At 42.0% G+C, this 15,513-nt stretch overlaps 1 protein-coding gene across 2 annotated transcripts; it reads left to right on the plus strand.

Moving 5' to 3' along the window:
- The first annotated feature begins 7,508 nt into the window (after positions 1-7,508).
- Positions 7,509-15,075, plus strand: dldh (dihydrolipoamide dehydrogenase). 2 transcript variants are annotated; one of them, XM_011492257.4, is made up of 12 exons: positions 7,509-8,026; positions 8,171-8,473; positions 9,110-9,170; positions 9,652-9,909; positions 11,159-11,219; positions 11,326-11,456; positions 11,538-11,707; positions 11,799-12,015; positions 12,105-12,278; positions 12,360-13,092; positions 13,201-13,447; positions 13,553-15,075. In XM_011492257.4, the coding sequence occupies exons 1-12, from the start codon at positions 7,973-7,975 to the stop codon at positions 13,556-13,558; spliced, it is 2,415 nt and encodes an 804-aa protein (XP_011490559.1). In that variant the 5' UTR covers positions 7,509-7,972; the 3' UTR covers positions 13,559-15,075. The 2 variants fall into 2 exon arrangements, with proteins under 2 accessions (XP_011490559.1, XP_011490563.1); XM_011492261.4 differs by having other exon boundaries at positions 13,204-13,447.
- Positions 15,076-15,513: the final 438 nt, after the last annotated feature.

The raw sequence follows: 15,513 nt of genomic DNA on the forward strand, positions 1-15,513 counted from the left end.
GATCCCTATCCGGGTTATATTTTTTTAACCTCCCCTCCTCTTCCTTCTCTTCTTCCTTCTATCCCCCCACCACCACCACCACCACCTTTTGTCTCCCTTCCTCCCTCTCTTGGCTAAAACTTGACTCAGGAGAAACAGGCAGATGTTTCAAGAGCACACGACCAGCCTCAGCCCGACCCCACCCCCAACACCTCCCAATTGTACAGAATCAGCAGTTAACCCCCCCGAAAAGAATTGGCCAAGCAAGCGCGCACCCACCCATGGAAGGATCACGAGAGCTCAAATCTGTAAGAGCTCAACAGTTGTCCGTCTGAATGAGCAGCACACACAGCAAGTGCTGTCCTGATCCCCTCAGGTTCCTCCAGTCGAAACTCTGAGGTCAGCTCTGATGTCAGCGTCCAGGGCCCGGGGTCTCTGTGGGCAGCTGGCCCAGCTAATCCGACGGCTGAAGGCCACCGCTCCCCAAACTAAAGGCCAGAGACCCCTGGAGAGCCACAGGGCAGGGAACTCTGAGGGCAGACAGTGAACGGCTTATTCACAGGCCTAATGGGAAAGTGTTTGGCCACAATATACAAAATTTGTCAAAAATTGAACAGAATGGGAGAACAAGGAAAAAGGCAGAGTTGATGCCAAAGTTTTATTTCAAGAAGACAACTTTTTTAGCATTTTAATATACTACCATTACAGCAATCCATAAGCCCTAACTTCTAACCCTTATTTCAGCCCTAAAAACATATCAGATTTTTTTTGATTTACAGAGATGAGGAATGTGTTTGTATTTTAAAGTTTTCTTTTACATGGACATCTCTTCTTCTCTTTCTAATCCCTCATCATTATGATGGAGAAGTCTGTCCAAAATGCTCAGTTTTGTTCATAAAAAGCAACTAAAATCTAAAGTTCAACAATTCAGCTGAAGAAAGAGTATCCTTACTTTAAATGTGACCCAATTTGTGACTACAATTGAATTGATCAGTTGTTAAAATGAACAAATTCTCAAAAATCTAGATGAAAACTATCAAAGTGATGCCCTTCCTCAGGGTGCATGTAGCCAACTGGCCAAGGAAAAAATTTGTGTTTTGAAAATCACATGGGAATAGACACAAAACATGGATGGAATGTGTGCAGAGCTGCAAAGAATTAACTGCCGGTATTATAATAATAAACTGCATATCGTATAATTAACTATTTAATGAGACAGAATCCTCCTCATCACTCATCAGACTCTGATCTCTGTATTTTTTTAGAACTGTGGTGACAAGTGCTTCTTGTCTTTCCATAACCTTGTTTTCAGAATAAAAATGTAGTTTAGGACATGAGGTCACTTATTTCTTCTGTAGATGACATGTCACTCACTAATTGTGACGAAATTCATGCCAAAAAAAACGTGTTTAGAATCAACAGAGTAGAGTAATGTGGTGCTCAGAGCAAGCAATAGATGAAGATAAAAGGAAGTACAAGATGATTTTTGTTCATGTTTTTGTTTACATCAGATAGAGAGACTATATTTACCTAACTAAATAAAATTCCTTTGCACCTGCATGTGGTTGAAAATTAATGTGAAAACCTATGTCTACAACTTGAATAAAGTAAAATAAAAATTGCGATTAGGCTAACTCCCATATCTAATCAGGAAGAACCAATTTGCCTCATTTTATTGCTCAAAAATGAGATTAATTTCCAATTAGGGTGAATGGATTTTTTTTATTATATCACTTGACATAACCAGTCTATATTGACCAGTGGTGCAATTTATTTGAAAAATGATTCGATTCATATCATAATTTGCGGTTGCAGATACGATTCATAGTTGGGTAATCTTAACTGATCAGTCAGATTTGCTGACCTAATGTTGATCCAGGACATCTTTAGCCAAAAAAGCAAAATTCAGGATATGAAAACTGAACAGTGCAGGTTAAGTTTTCCAGATTCCTTGTGTTTCTTGCGAGAAAATCAAGTATCAATTAAATATGTTTACAAGCAAACAAGAATTTGTGGAAAATCCATTCACATTTTAGTTTCATACGGATCAGCCCAATGTTGTTTTTCCACATTAAAATAAAACAAACGTAACATTATAAAAACATTCTAACAAACTGTATGGTCACATGTCTGCAAAATGCAAAGTATTTTACATTGGAGTAAAATGATGTCTTGATCATTTTTTTCTGTCATCATGTGTGTTGTCCGCTGTGATGGCACATGATCGTTTTTACATTATAGTAAATAAGTCTGCTGTGGCTCATCGCAAATGGTGTTTTCCTGTATCGATACAATCGATTTCATTTATAAATTGATATTCTAATCGACCTATATCTTTAGAAAATCAGATTTTCAATGAACAATCCTGCCTCAGACAGATCAATCTAGTTGGATCGTAGGAAAAGAAATGGATTCATTTATCAAGCTGATTAATTGTTACACCCCTAAAAATATACATTTTCAGAAACATTTGTTTTTCCTGTTTGTGCTTGCACTGTGAGACTTTCATGGCATGGTAGTGGCAGAAGCCACATGTGAGTATTGGGACCTTCAGAACTTCCACTATATTAGTTTGACTAAAATAAACCATAAAACTTATTTTTTTCCACTGACCAAAGCGTAGACCGTCTTATGTGTGTGGATGCGTGTGCATGTCAGTTGGTGTGATGGAGGTGTTGTGAACGTTCCCACGATGGCTATCCATCCATTCCTTGGCACACACACTCACAAAGGCCATATGGCCATCTCTAAGTCCTCGCATGCCACCACTGTGATTTGGCTCTGCAGCAGCTTCACCTTCAGAGGCTTCATCTGGACAGAGGAAGATGAAGGGATGACAGAAGGATGGGGAAAACAGAGCAGGAAGAGGCCAGAGATGTGGAGGGAGAGACTCAGCAGAGGGGTGACATAAGAAGCCATTTGGTGTTTGGTCGGAGTTTGGTGAGCAGATGGCCTGAGCTCGAGGAGGGGCGTGTCTTGTCCTCGCGACCCTTCACAAATCACACAGCTCTCCCCTGAGGGGCTCGCGAGTCACCGTTCAATGGGAATCAATGGGAATTACTTCACGAGAGAAAAGGATGAATGGGCGGCGGGGCGCGAGACCTCTCCCTTTGTTGTTTCCCCCTCTGTGTCACACAGCTCTCGCGCACGGTTACAAACGCGCGCGCGCAGTTATAAGTACACACATGCGCAGCAGGAAGAATTTCGATTAAACAATCGATGGCCGGTTAAACAGTTTTTTAGCCTCGCGCGCGTCCACGCCAGCGTTCGCGAACACAATGAGAGATGAGAGGGGAGGAGTTTGTGCTGATTCCTCCAGTTTACATAAATTATGCTTTGGAGGAAAATGTTAAAAGAGAGGGGGGCTCACACATGCTTTCCTGTTTGTTTGGAAAATGTGTGCTGCGTCATGCTGATGAGTAAGATTGTTTACACCACCACAAACATCAGCAAGATAAGTAGAATAATCAGATATATTGTGTTTACATGCACATCACAGTCGGATAACCCAAGAACAAAAAACTGATTTTGTTTCTTTATAGATTTATTTCATGATTGGATGTTGAGGCTGTTTTTTTTTTCCAAATATATAGCATCAATTAATTAAAATGAGCTATGCCTACAGTTGCAAAGCTGTCCTACCAACAGTACAGACCTGCTAATCAGAATATGCTGTTCTTTATTTATGCTTTATGAAGAAAAAATATAGTTGGTGTTCATACATTTGTGTTTTTTGGAAACGCATCACTGCCAATTTCTTTGATAAATCCATCTTCTCTTTTTTCTAGGGGTGTAAAAGTGTATCAGATAAACGATTACTTCTCCTTCGATCCAACCACATCAATCTGTCTGAGGCAAGTTGTTAATCGAATTGACCTAAACCATTTTTAAATTGTTTTAAAATTAAATGAATCGACCTATAATCGACATTGGAAATTTCTATTAAGATTGAAGAACGGTCGGTTTATTTGACCATAACGTAAAAATAACCAAGTGCCATCACAGCAGACAACACGCATGTGATGGCAGCACAAAATGATCAAGCTATCATTACAGTCCAATATGTGGAAACACTTTGAATTTACCAAAGACGTGTGACCATGCAAAATGTTCTAATAATGTTTTGCTTGTCTTATTTTGATGTGGAAAAACAACATTGGGTTGAACTTTGTGAAGCTAATATGTAAATGGATTTTCCATCAATTCTTGTTTACTTGTTTTTTTCTTTACATAATTAATTTACACTTGATTATCTTGAAAGAAATACAAGGAATCTGGAAAACTTCACATGCACTGTTCAGTACCAGGAATTAATCTCTGAGTCACATTGGTTGAATTGTTGGCCAATGATGTCCTGGATCCATTTTAGGTCAGTGAATTGGATCAAATTGGCTTGTTCCAAATGAATGAATATTGACTATGAATCGCAACAACAACCTTAAAACATATTAATTGAATTATTGTTGAAATAATTTGTTACACCCCTACTTTTTTCGAAATCCAAATGTAAAATTCATCAGACAAACTGTTAATATTTGTTGTGGAGAATAATATACCACCTGTCCAGTGACTGCAGATAAAAAATAGCCTTTGGCTAACGTGCAGAGATTCTTTTTAATGGGCAATGTCTCTATAAATTAATAAACAAATAAAATAAATAATAAACAAACAAATAAAAACAAAATAAAACAAACAAATAAAAAATAATTTTAAATGAACCAGACATTCCTAATTACATATAATTCAATTTTATTTGTATGGCCCAATACTAAAACAGTTGTCTCAATGGGCTTCATACCAGTAATTGTATAAGAACATCAAATCAGTCTTGAAATACAATAGGTAATTGCTAAACTAACCTAAACAGACTATAGGCTAAACTGAGCATCCCTGCCCTTAGACCCTCCTTCTCAGTAAGGAAAAACTCATTGAAAGCATGACGGAAGAAAAAATGACGGAAAAATTAGGAAACCTCAGGGATTTCAACATGAAGGGGGGAATTAGCTTATAAGCATGTCTATGTATATGTCAACATCCCTGGGTATTTAGGACAACTAAAACATGACAGGAAGCGAAACCTGAGAGCTGAGCATAACTTGAACTCATAACCTAAACCACAAAATTAAACAAAAGCACCAATCCTTTCCAGTCAAGTGAAAAGAAGTGAAATTATTGTAAAAAATAAAAAATAGATTTGGTTTTGTTGTCATGATCTAATAAATGATAACAGATTATCCTGCTTAAAAAATTGAAACATTTAGATGTATAATTGTTAAGTATCTATTAACACAATGCTATTTAAAAGAGGAAAGAAGAGTAGTTGCAAAATTCAAAAAAATGTATCAAGCAAAAGACTGTCAGACCTGATATTAAATTTTTCGTGTTGACAAATCAACAGGTTAAAAATAAAAAGAGAAATGTCCGGCAGCTGAACACACACAGGTATTTGCAACTCTTTAGTACTAAAGGTGTAAAGACCTTTGCATCAGCTGCAGTGAATGTAAACAGCACTTTACGGACACCCAACTGCATAAAGACAGCCTCTGGCCAAGAGGGAATAGCAAAACATGGTCATTGAGATATGCATATTTGGGGACTGTCGCACAGCAATCTTGCAGCTGCTGTTGTGTGTTGGTATGGCAGGCTCAAAGTTCTCCATATATTAGATGAGCTCTGTGAATGAGGTCCTTGTTTGTGGACACCAGCAGGCCAAAATGCTTAGAGAGGGAGCACCTTCAATTAGAGATGTTAATCAAGCCCTCCATTCCATTGCATGTGTGCGTGCTCATGGCTGCTGCAGGACATTTGTTCTTCAGCGCGCTCTGCTGCTGTGCCAACACATTAATAGGGAAATAATTCAGAGAAAAAAAGCTTTTTCGGGTCGGCTGCAATGTGCTGTAAAGGCTCAGCTCACTGACAAACCCAATTAACTGTTCCATCCAATCAGCAGCTCTCTTCTCAGCCTTTCATTTCCTTTTTGAGAGATGCCAAGCCACATAATCACACATTCCACAACATTGTTTGGGCATATTATAAATAACTTTTTTTGAGTTTTTATTTATAAATGTCATTTTCGGGATGCTAAAATTAAGTTTCCAGCAGTAATTTTGGTCTCTAAAACCTTATATTATTGACAGCCATAATGAAAAGTCCTATTAATTTTTAGGAAACATAATCTATACAATAGCTGCATATACGTGTTCCTGTTTTTAAGTGTTTTACCAAATTTTAATGACACATTTAGTTGCTTTTCAGTCAAAAATAAGCTAAGTAAAACCTTTTATGGTGACCGATATTCAGAAATCTTTTGATTCACTCATAACCAAAACAAATCATTTAGTATGTTCATATAACAGATTCATTTGGCCAAAAACATACTTTCAACCACTTGTCGTGTTGTCGCAGTTGCTTAATGACAACTCCGTTTAATTTGGGTTTATGTAATGTATAATAATGATAAACATGTTAAGAGTATTGTTTATGCGATTTGCAATGTTTTCCTGCTCTGTCCCTCTGCTCTATCTCTCTGGTGTTTTATTATTGTGGGAGAGCAGGTGCTGCAGGCCCAATTACCATACAGCTGAAAGCACAAAGAGAAAAAACCTTCCTCCCTCTGTAACCCCCCTCTTCCTCGTCCTCCCCCTGCTTCTCTTCACAAAGTCCTGTAATGACAGCCACGCGAGTGACACACCACCAAGTCTCCCCCCACCGTCCTGCATCCAGCAAAGTTAGGGAAAAAGTCTACACATAAGTGTGGAGAAAAATGATCTTGGTTTGGTAAACAGCGGATGCTGCGTATTTTACGCACTGTTCGGATTTAGCCTTCTTCGCCTCTGAGGCTGTTGTCCTCAACTGTATCACAACAAAGGAAACAAAGTCTATGTAAAAATATTTCAGTAATGATATTTTAAATAAAAAAAAAACTAACCAGAAAGTTTGAGAAACCATGCATGCGCTGAAAGAAGGGAATCAACTCTCATGCCAATGAATAATGATGACATCTTCTGTAATGAGAGCAAATCGACTTGTTTTGGGGTTGTGAGCTTGTGAAAGCCCGGGCAGGGGTAACAGCATAGGAATGCAATGGAGCAGATGGTCGTCAGCACAGTTGGGACGGGTGGCACGCCGGCTGACCGTGCCAGGCGCAGGCCAGGCAAAGCTCGTTTCTCCCAAAGCGAGATGCCCCATCTTCTGAGTGGGATTAACAACATCTTGATAAAGCGGGATTTCGTGAGGTGAGTTCAAGAATTCGTCGGAATGTAGATGGACTCAGCGTGTTGTGGAGGAGGGAGGCATCAAGGGTTGTTGCACATTTAACAGCTCACTAGCCATTTGGTCTGTCTCCCCTTGAAAGAAACGTGAGGAGGGGCGGGTTTTAGAAAGTTTTGCATACCCCAATCCCCCTCCTCTTTCTTTGTGATGGCCCCGGGGCGGACTTGTCGTGGTGGAGGGAGGGGAAGAAGAGGAGCAGAGGGACTCATTTGCATCTTATTACCCTTTGCCTGCTGGCCCGGTATAAAACCATGAACAGGGCAGGAGACCTATCAGACTTACGCACTGATCAGGACAGTCAGAGAGAGACGGACATTTGCGTTCAGGGTCATCCTGTCACGAGCAATCAATTGGAAAAATAATCAAGGCCACAAGCCGGAACGTGTTTCTGAACCGACTAAGAGGAATTATCAGTTACATTTCCACCCGGAATTTCTCTGACGCTTTCAGGAGGGATCTTTCATCTGGGGATTACTTCACTCTGTATCTTTCATCCTCTCTGAGTCTCTGCCACAAAAAACTAACGGTTCTTCACTGGAGAACAAGAGTGGCTAAAGTTTCACTCCACTGACGCGCCACCACGAGAAAACCCCAGCACGTTAAAAAAAACCACTTTGGCTGTGGCGCAGCGGAGAGCTTTCAAAACTTTCTCCATGAGTGTTTGACTTCTGCTGCTTGGATCCGCGGAGCTTTCACTGCTTGTTGAAGGGCTGTCATTACAATGGGACGCCTCTGTCTGCTCCTGGTTGTCATTCTCGCCCTGTTCACCTGTCAGGTATGTCCAATAAAATCGATCTCAGTCGAGATTTTTACGCATTCGTTTTGGTTACATCAAATGAAACAAGTTACTTAAAAGCAAAATATGTAGATGACAAAAAATATTATCTATTAATTTCAATGAATGAATTTTGTGTTCCAGGTTTTGTGCTCTGGTGTTTTTGAGCTAAAGCTGCAGGAGTTTCTCAATAAGAAGGGGATATCAGGGAACGCAAACTGCTGCCCGGTTGGCTCTGCGCATCCGCAGGGCCACCAGCAGTGCGAGTGCAAGACCTTCTTTCGGGTCTGTCTAAAGCATTATCAGGCCAACGTCTCCCCTGAGCCCCCCTGCACCTACGGCGGAGCTGTGACCCCTGTCCTGGGCTCCAACTCCTTCCAGGTGCCAGAAACCAATGCAGACAGCTTCACCAACCCAATCCGCTTTCCCTTCGGCTTCACATGGCCAGTGAGTACCTCCATGGAGTAAACGTGACATTTCCTGATGGGGTTCATGTCGGACATTATATGTAGAGTCAGGTTTTGTAGTACCATACAGGGAATAATTGAAACCATGGGCAGACAGTGACGTTTTAGTGGTTTCATTCCAGTGGGGCATATTTGCTGTGACGAGTACTAAATGCAACAGATGCTCCCAAACTCAACACTTGTGAAGGTCTTTGTCAGCACTGTGTGAGAGAGGCTATTGTAGTATTTCTATGCTCTTTGGTAGGATAAAATGGGGAGGGGAGGAGGGTGTGTGTGTGTGAGAGAGAGAGCGAGGGGAGGGGGGGGGGGGGGGGTTCACCAAACGATTTTGTCCCCCAACCAGCCCTGGTGGGAAATATAACATCCTCTGAGGTGGCACATCATATCCAGCACAGTGTGAAATTCCTCCTCATTTTAGCTTAACAGTGGTGTCAAAATGTGATAGTAGCAGGGGTGTGAAGAAGGAGCAGGTAGCCGGCCTTATTAGGCCTCTAATCAACACGTGAATTAGGCCGTGAAGTTTATTGCCAGGCCTCCTAATGGCCCTCTGGTGCTCTGCAGAGGGAGGGAGGCCTCCAGGCTGAGCAGCTGTTGACTCTCTCTGGTCTCTCCTCAGGGGACATTTTCACTGATCATTGAAGCTCTCCATACTGACTCCCTGGACGACCTGACAACAGGTGGGTGACAGCCAGTGAAGGCAGCTTTGTAACTCAAAGACAGACAGGAAGGCTAATGGTGGCTTTCTTTCTTGTCTGGGGGCTTTTTATTCACTCAGTGATAACTATACAATGCTGACTATGTTTCTTTTAAATTAAAGTTTCATGAAAGGGGTTTGGAAACTTTTGAAATCTCAATTCAGGTCCAAGCATTTCATCCTACATGTTTTAAACAAATGTAAGAGTAACAAATATAGAAGGTAATATGATGGGATTTGCTCATGTCACTCATCAAACAGAAATTATTTTACAGGTTGAGGCACTTGTTAAGTTTGCTTATAAAAAGATGCTTTATTAATATGAAAAAAAGCTCTGAAAATGTGTGTACAATTGAAAGTGTTGTTGTAGAAGAGGGAAAAAAGATTTCACAATTGGAGTACTTCATGAAGCTGACAAACCATTTCACTAATCACATCAAAAACTTTATTTTTTACTTAAACAGAAAATCCGGAGCGTTTGATCAGCAGGATCACCACTCAGCGCCACCTCAGCGTTGGAGAAGAATGGTTCAAAGACATGCAAACAGCTGACAGGACCGAGCTGCGTTACTCCTATCGCTTCCTGTGTGATGAGCACTACTATGGCGACGGCTGCTCGGTCTTCTGCAGGCCCCGAGATGATGCTTTTGGACACTTCTCCTGTGGCGAGCGTGGAGAGATTATATGCAACTCTGGATGGAAGGGCCAGTATTGCACTGAACGTAAGTGTTGATTTAACTTGTTGATTTAACACTTGGTATGTTTGAAGAAAAGAAAAGAAAAGAAGAATAAACTTCACATTAGTGATGCAGAAGTTAATAATTGACAGTTTTTTTGTATGTCATTGATAAAGTGAAGCGAGGGATTTGTTATTATCAGTTGCTGCAGATGTTTACCTCCCACTGCTTGATGTGATGGATGCATTTTTTCATTAATTTCAGCTTAGACTCAAATCACTACCATTTTCAAGATGTTGTTATTCAGCTGTCAAAAGTAAAGGAGCAAAGACTTGGGTAGGTTTTTTTGTAGGCAGTCTATCAAACCATTTCTCAAAGTTAATTTTCCCAACAGTCATTTGTCTCTTGTTATTGTTTGAGACTTTTTCCACCTCATAATGCCAGACCCGTGTGCAACAGGCTTCAGTTAGTTATTCCATAGCACCAGAGGCCTCCATTCTAATGAGCCGCAGTGGCTCCTGAGTAATTCACACGCCGCGTGCCTTCCATTAGACCACTGGGGCCTCTTGCCCCAAACCTCCTCCCCGATTGGCCAAGTGGGGGTCTTGCATTGTTATGACTCGGGCTGGTGATTGGCCCAACGGGGTTGTGTATTGTTGTGGAGGGGGCAGCTGCTCAGTGAGAGGAGACAATGGAGCAGCTGTCTGGTAGTTAGCTCCACACAGACCAGCTGGCCCTGGGGGGAAGAGGAGGAGAAGGAGGAGGGGGATGAGGAGAAGACTGTAGGAGAAGTGCAGAAGAAGGAGAATATAGGAGAGGAGAAGAAGAAGAGATGTAGGGAAAGGGAGGGGATAGGTGGATGGAAGAAAAAAGGGAGGAAAAGGCCAATGGCTGAGAAAAGAGACTTCTGACCCAAAGTCAAGGGGAGAAAGGAGGCTTTGTGTTTGAGATCTTTGTGTTGGAGAGCAGGCATGTTAATAGAGGCAGCTTGTTGGCTGGTTTTCCTGTTTTTGTGACCAAAACTGCCTTCGTTCTCAGTTTAGCTTTTCAAGCTGGAAGTTGAATTATCATCGACAGTTGCACCAATGAAGACAGAAGCCTCTCAGTTGTTGTGAATGCCCAAAAACATTCATCAGACCTGACAGGTTAAACCTAAAAAGAACCAGGCTGAGAAATAACAGAAGAGGCAGGTCAGCAGAAGCCCAAAGAGCAGTTTGAAAAGCTTCCCTTTATAAGAGACCAACAGAGGATAATAAGCGGAAATGCATCTTGACATCCAGTTTTCTCTTTGCAGCAATCTGCCTTCCTGGATGTGATGAAGAACATGGTTTTTGCGACAAGCCTGGAGAGTGCAAGTAAGTTAAAACAAGTTGGACTGCTGTGTACAATTGCAGACAGTGGAATCTTCATGATTATTAAGTCCTCCGTTTTGTAATTAACCCAACCTGCTCTGTTCCAAAGGTGTCGTGTGGGCTTCAGTGGTCGCTACTGCGATGATTGTATCCGTTACCCAGGCTGCCTTCATGGCACCTGCCAACAACCTTGGCAGTGTAATTGCCAGGAGGGATGGGGTGGACTATTCTGCAACCAGGGTAAGGGTTTTCTAGCTTGTGATCCCTCTTTTCCTCAGGTCAGTCTGTTTAGTTAATAAATCTTTTTGTTGGTCCTTCCAGATCTGAACTACTGCACACATCACAAGCCATGTCTGAATGGAGCCACTTGCACCAACACTGGCCAGGGAAGTTATACTTGCACCTGCCTGCCTGGATACACAGGTGCCAGCTGTGAGATCCAAGTCAGTGAATGTTCTGGGAATCCGTGTCGAAATGGAGGCAGCTGCTCTGTAAGTAGGACCCCACCGGAGAAGGTGTTTTAGGTTTTTCGTCATACCAGAAAACGTGTGTTTAACACAGTTGATGTTGCTTTCATTTAAGGACAACGACAATGGCTACAAGTGTGCCTGCCCACCTGGTTTTTATGGTAACAACTGCGAGTTGAGTGCCAATACCTGTGCAGATGGTCCCTGCTTTAACGGGGGGCGTTGTGCAGACAACCCTGAGGGTGGATACTTCTGCCAGTGCCCAGCGGGCTATGCTGGCTTCAATTGTGAGAAGAAGATTGACCACTGCTCTTCCAACCCTTGTTTAAATGGTGTGTCTGCGTTTGTAAGTTTTGCTGCACTGGATCTGATCACTTAAGTAAAATAAAGTGAGACTGATCTTTCCTACTTGTCTTCACAGGTGCAGAATGTGTGGATCTGGTAAACACCTACCTCTGTCGCTGCCCAGAAGGATTTATAGGTTCAAACTGTGAGGTTAGAAGCAGCATTTCTGGACACTGTCAGTCCTTTCCGTGTCAGAATGGTGGGACATGCCAGGATGGAGGAAACGACTACAGTTGTACTTGTCCCCCAGGTATGTCAACATTCTAAACACAATTTTTTGATATTTTAATAAAAGGATGTTGTTAATGGTTGAATATTTTGTTCTTTGCAGGTTATACCGGCAAAAATTGTAGCTCTCCTGTGTCCCGCTGCCATCATAATCCCTGCCACAATGGGGCCACATGCCATGAGCGCGGTGGACGCTATGTGTGCGCCTGTGTGCCAGGCTACGGGGGTCACAACTGTCAGTTCCTCCTACCGGAGATGAGTGGGGGCTCCCAGCCAGTTGTGGATGTTGCAGATCGACGATATTCTTCCTCAGAAAACGAAAATTCTGAAGATAATGAGGAAGATGAAGGCGGCTTTCCGTGGACAGCTGTATGCGCTGGTATCTTCCTTGTTCTGGTGGTCCTGATCAGCTGCTCCGTCTTGGTGGTTTACGTCCGAGTCAAACTGCAGGACCGGCTCAGTCACCACAGTGACAGCGTCCACAGTGACAGCCAAGAGACCATGAATAATCTGACCACCACCAATAATTGTCTCCGTAGCGATAAAGAACTGGGTGCTATGATGACCACTTCAATTAAAAACACCAACAAGAAGGTAGATTACCATTCAGACCTTGCTGGGTCACTTGTTGGTTTGAGTGGAATCAGTGGGCTCAGCGGATCAGAGAAGAATGGCTTCAAGACTCGATATCCCAGTGTGGAGTACAACCTGGTGCACGAGCTTCGGTCTGAAGAGCCGTCACTGTGCAAAGAGGATGAGCCCAATGAGCCAGAGGCCAAATGTGAAATGCTGGAAGAGTTCAACACTGAAGAGGGATTCAGGAAAACACAAAACAGGTACGCAGTGGAAAAATGACCCGAGACTGGGTGGGCATGCCCATATGTTGACAGTCCAAGCACATTTTGTGTATGAGAAACACACTGATTTTTTTTTCTTATTTACAGTAGCGATGCATCAGAAAAGCAACTGACAGAGTCAACAGGATGCAACGAAGAAAGATATCAGTCATCCACTGATTTAGGCTGTCATTCTGCGAGTGACCTAAAATACCACTCAGCAAATGACATCAAATTCCAGTCAGAAAACGACGAGAGCCCAGATGACAGTCAGTACTCGTGTCTCCCTGACACCAAATACCAATCTGTCTACGTCATGTCGGACCAGAAAGATGAGTGTGTCATTGCTACAGAGGTGAGTGCACAAAAACAAATAAATCTATTTCGAAAATGCAGGATATATACACTCCTTTAGCAGTTGCACATGTAAGATATGAACTTCTTTTCTTCTTTTTTACAGGTATGATACAAGTCTTCTGCTTATGGCGGTCCACACACTCTCCAAACCTGAGCAGTAGAGCTCATCTTGTTTCCAGGGGGTTTTACTCCTGCTGTTTGCTGCTGTTCCCTGGTATTTCCCAGTGGATTTTGAGCCAAGGTGCTGATGAGCCGGCCCAGAGACAGCACCTAGTTGGCAAGGGCCCAGTACTACAATAGTACTACAAGTGAATTCTGGATATTTCCTACCTTAGATGGATACTGCTTTTTTTTTTTTTTGCTGAGCAAGTGGTACAGACACCTGAACAACTGCATAAGTGCTTGATCCCACTGAAGAAATTGGTGCTGACTGACAGTTCATTAAACGACCGCTGTGGAAGGCGTCATCATTTTTTTTTCCTTCTGCAGCGCCGGATAAATCGAACCCCATAAAAGTAAAAGACTTTCTAAGGCAGAAGAGCATCACCAAGGATCAAATATATTGTTGTACTGTTGAGTACCGATCAAATGAACAGTCAAGTACTTTTAGAGTACTGAGGACTTTTAAAGTACAGTTGTAGTACTGTTATGTTCTGTGGTTTTACAAGGTTGTTTAAATCCAGTAAAGCTCACTGAGTAGTCAGCAGTCTGTGCAGTGCTGCAGAGTAGGATTTGGAGTAGTAGCAACATCAGGTGCTGCTAATCACTTTTTAAGGAATCTTGAATGGAGCTTTCCTGATAAGACCACTAAAAATTACGGAGAGGAACTGCAGCTGAACACCTTTATCTCTCGCACTGACAAAGGCAGCCGTGGTTGAGCTGGTTCTCAGCCCACAATAGAAATTCCGAGACTCCAATAGTGACTACAGATGAATCCAGCATGGATTTGGTTGGGCCATACTGGCCCCTGACCTTTTGGAGGTTGTGTAACGTTCAAGAGAGGAAACAAATAAAAAGGTGTGAAGTAAGGCAAACAGAAAATGCATAGTATGAAAGTCATCTGGTGTTGAATACAAATTCCTGCACATGCTCAGTGAAATCATTTCGTTCAAAGTGTGGTCTGTTCTTCTGACTTCTTGATGATGCTGTTGTCAGGCAACAAAGTCTTAAACGCCAAGATCTCATTGCACTATAGAGGTGTGTGTGTGCATGTGTGTGTGAGTTTGTGTGTACATAAAAGGTGAATGGTGTTGATGTATTGTTGATGCCCACTCGCGCCTCCTCCTCACTCCCAGTTGTCCTCCAGTTCCCTGCCTGTCCTCAATTAGGATCTTTTTGTTTTTATTTTATTTACTATCTAAAGAAATATGTATTTGTTTAATTTAAGTATGTAATTATTTGTGCTCCATTTTGTTGTGGTAATTTTTTGTTAAACTTGTAATAATTTAAGTTGGATTGTTTTCGTTTGGCAGAATATGTGTGTTTGTATGCATGTATGGGTTAGGCACTTGAGACCACTGTGACTGTGTTGTATTTAAGAGAAGAGTTGTTTGTACAAACCCTGTCATTTTTATTACTGGGAAAACACTATATTTTTCCAAATTAAAAGAAGATTGAAATCCAAAACATTTGGTCTTCTTCTGTTGTTCTGGTTGTGAATTTAGTCTTACGGCAAGGCAAACGCTGAGCTGCCGTGACGAGCGATGACTTCTCTCGCTTCAGCTTCTTGAAAGATGGTGGAGTTGGAAACCAAAATACTCAACTTACACTGTTATTTACAGTCTCTCTTCAAAAAGCTGTCGAACAAACTTAAGTTGAGACGTTTTTTTCGTCACTGAGTAATAGTAAGTGCTATTTGCATGTGTGTCTGTCTGACACAGCAGAAGACTGTCTCCTTGTGGAACCACTAAATGAGACAAAGACACACCCCATAATCATAGACCGCTTAGCTAGCCTCCACTGAGGCCAGAGTCATTTCTGTGTGGATTTGTGTGTCCATGTAAATCCAAGTGTGCACGGCAGTGTGTAGATGTCTGCGCCCTTAATGTGTTTGCAAATTCATCT

This window comes from Oryzias latipes, chromosome 3 (genome assembly GCF_053564925.1).
Source record: "Oryzias latipes strain Hd-rR chromosome 3, Olatipes_Hd-rR_3.1".
NCBI lineage: Eukaryota > Metazoa > Chordata > Actinopteri > Beloniformes > Adrianichthyidae > Oryzias > Oryzias latipes.

Excerpts from the sequence above, each read along its gene's own strand:
- dldh (XM_011492257.4), top strand. The coding sequence starts at position 7,973 with ATGGGACGCCTCTGTCTGCTCCTGGTTGTCATTCTCGCCCTGTTCACC. Across the intron at positions 9,910-11,158 it reads GGGCCAGTATTGCACTGAAC|CAATCTGCCTTCCTGGATGT; the intron begins GTAAGTGTTGAT and ends TTCTCTTTGCAG. Across the intron at positions 11,457-11,537 it reads TGGACTATTCTGCAACCAGG|ATCTGAACTACTGCACACAT; the intron begins GTAAGGGTTTTC and ends TGGTCCTTCCAG.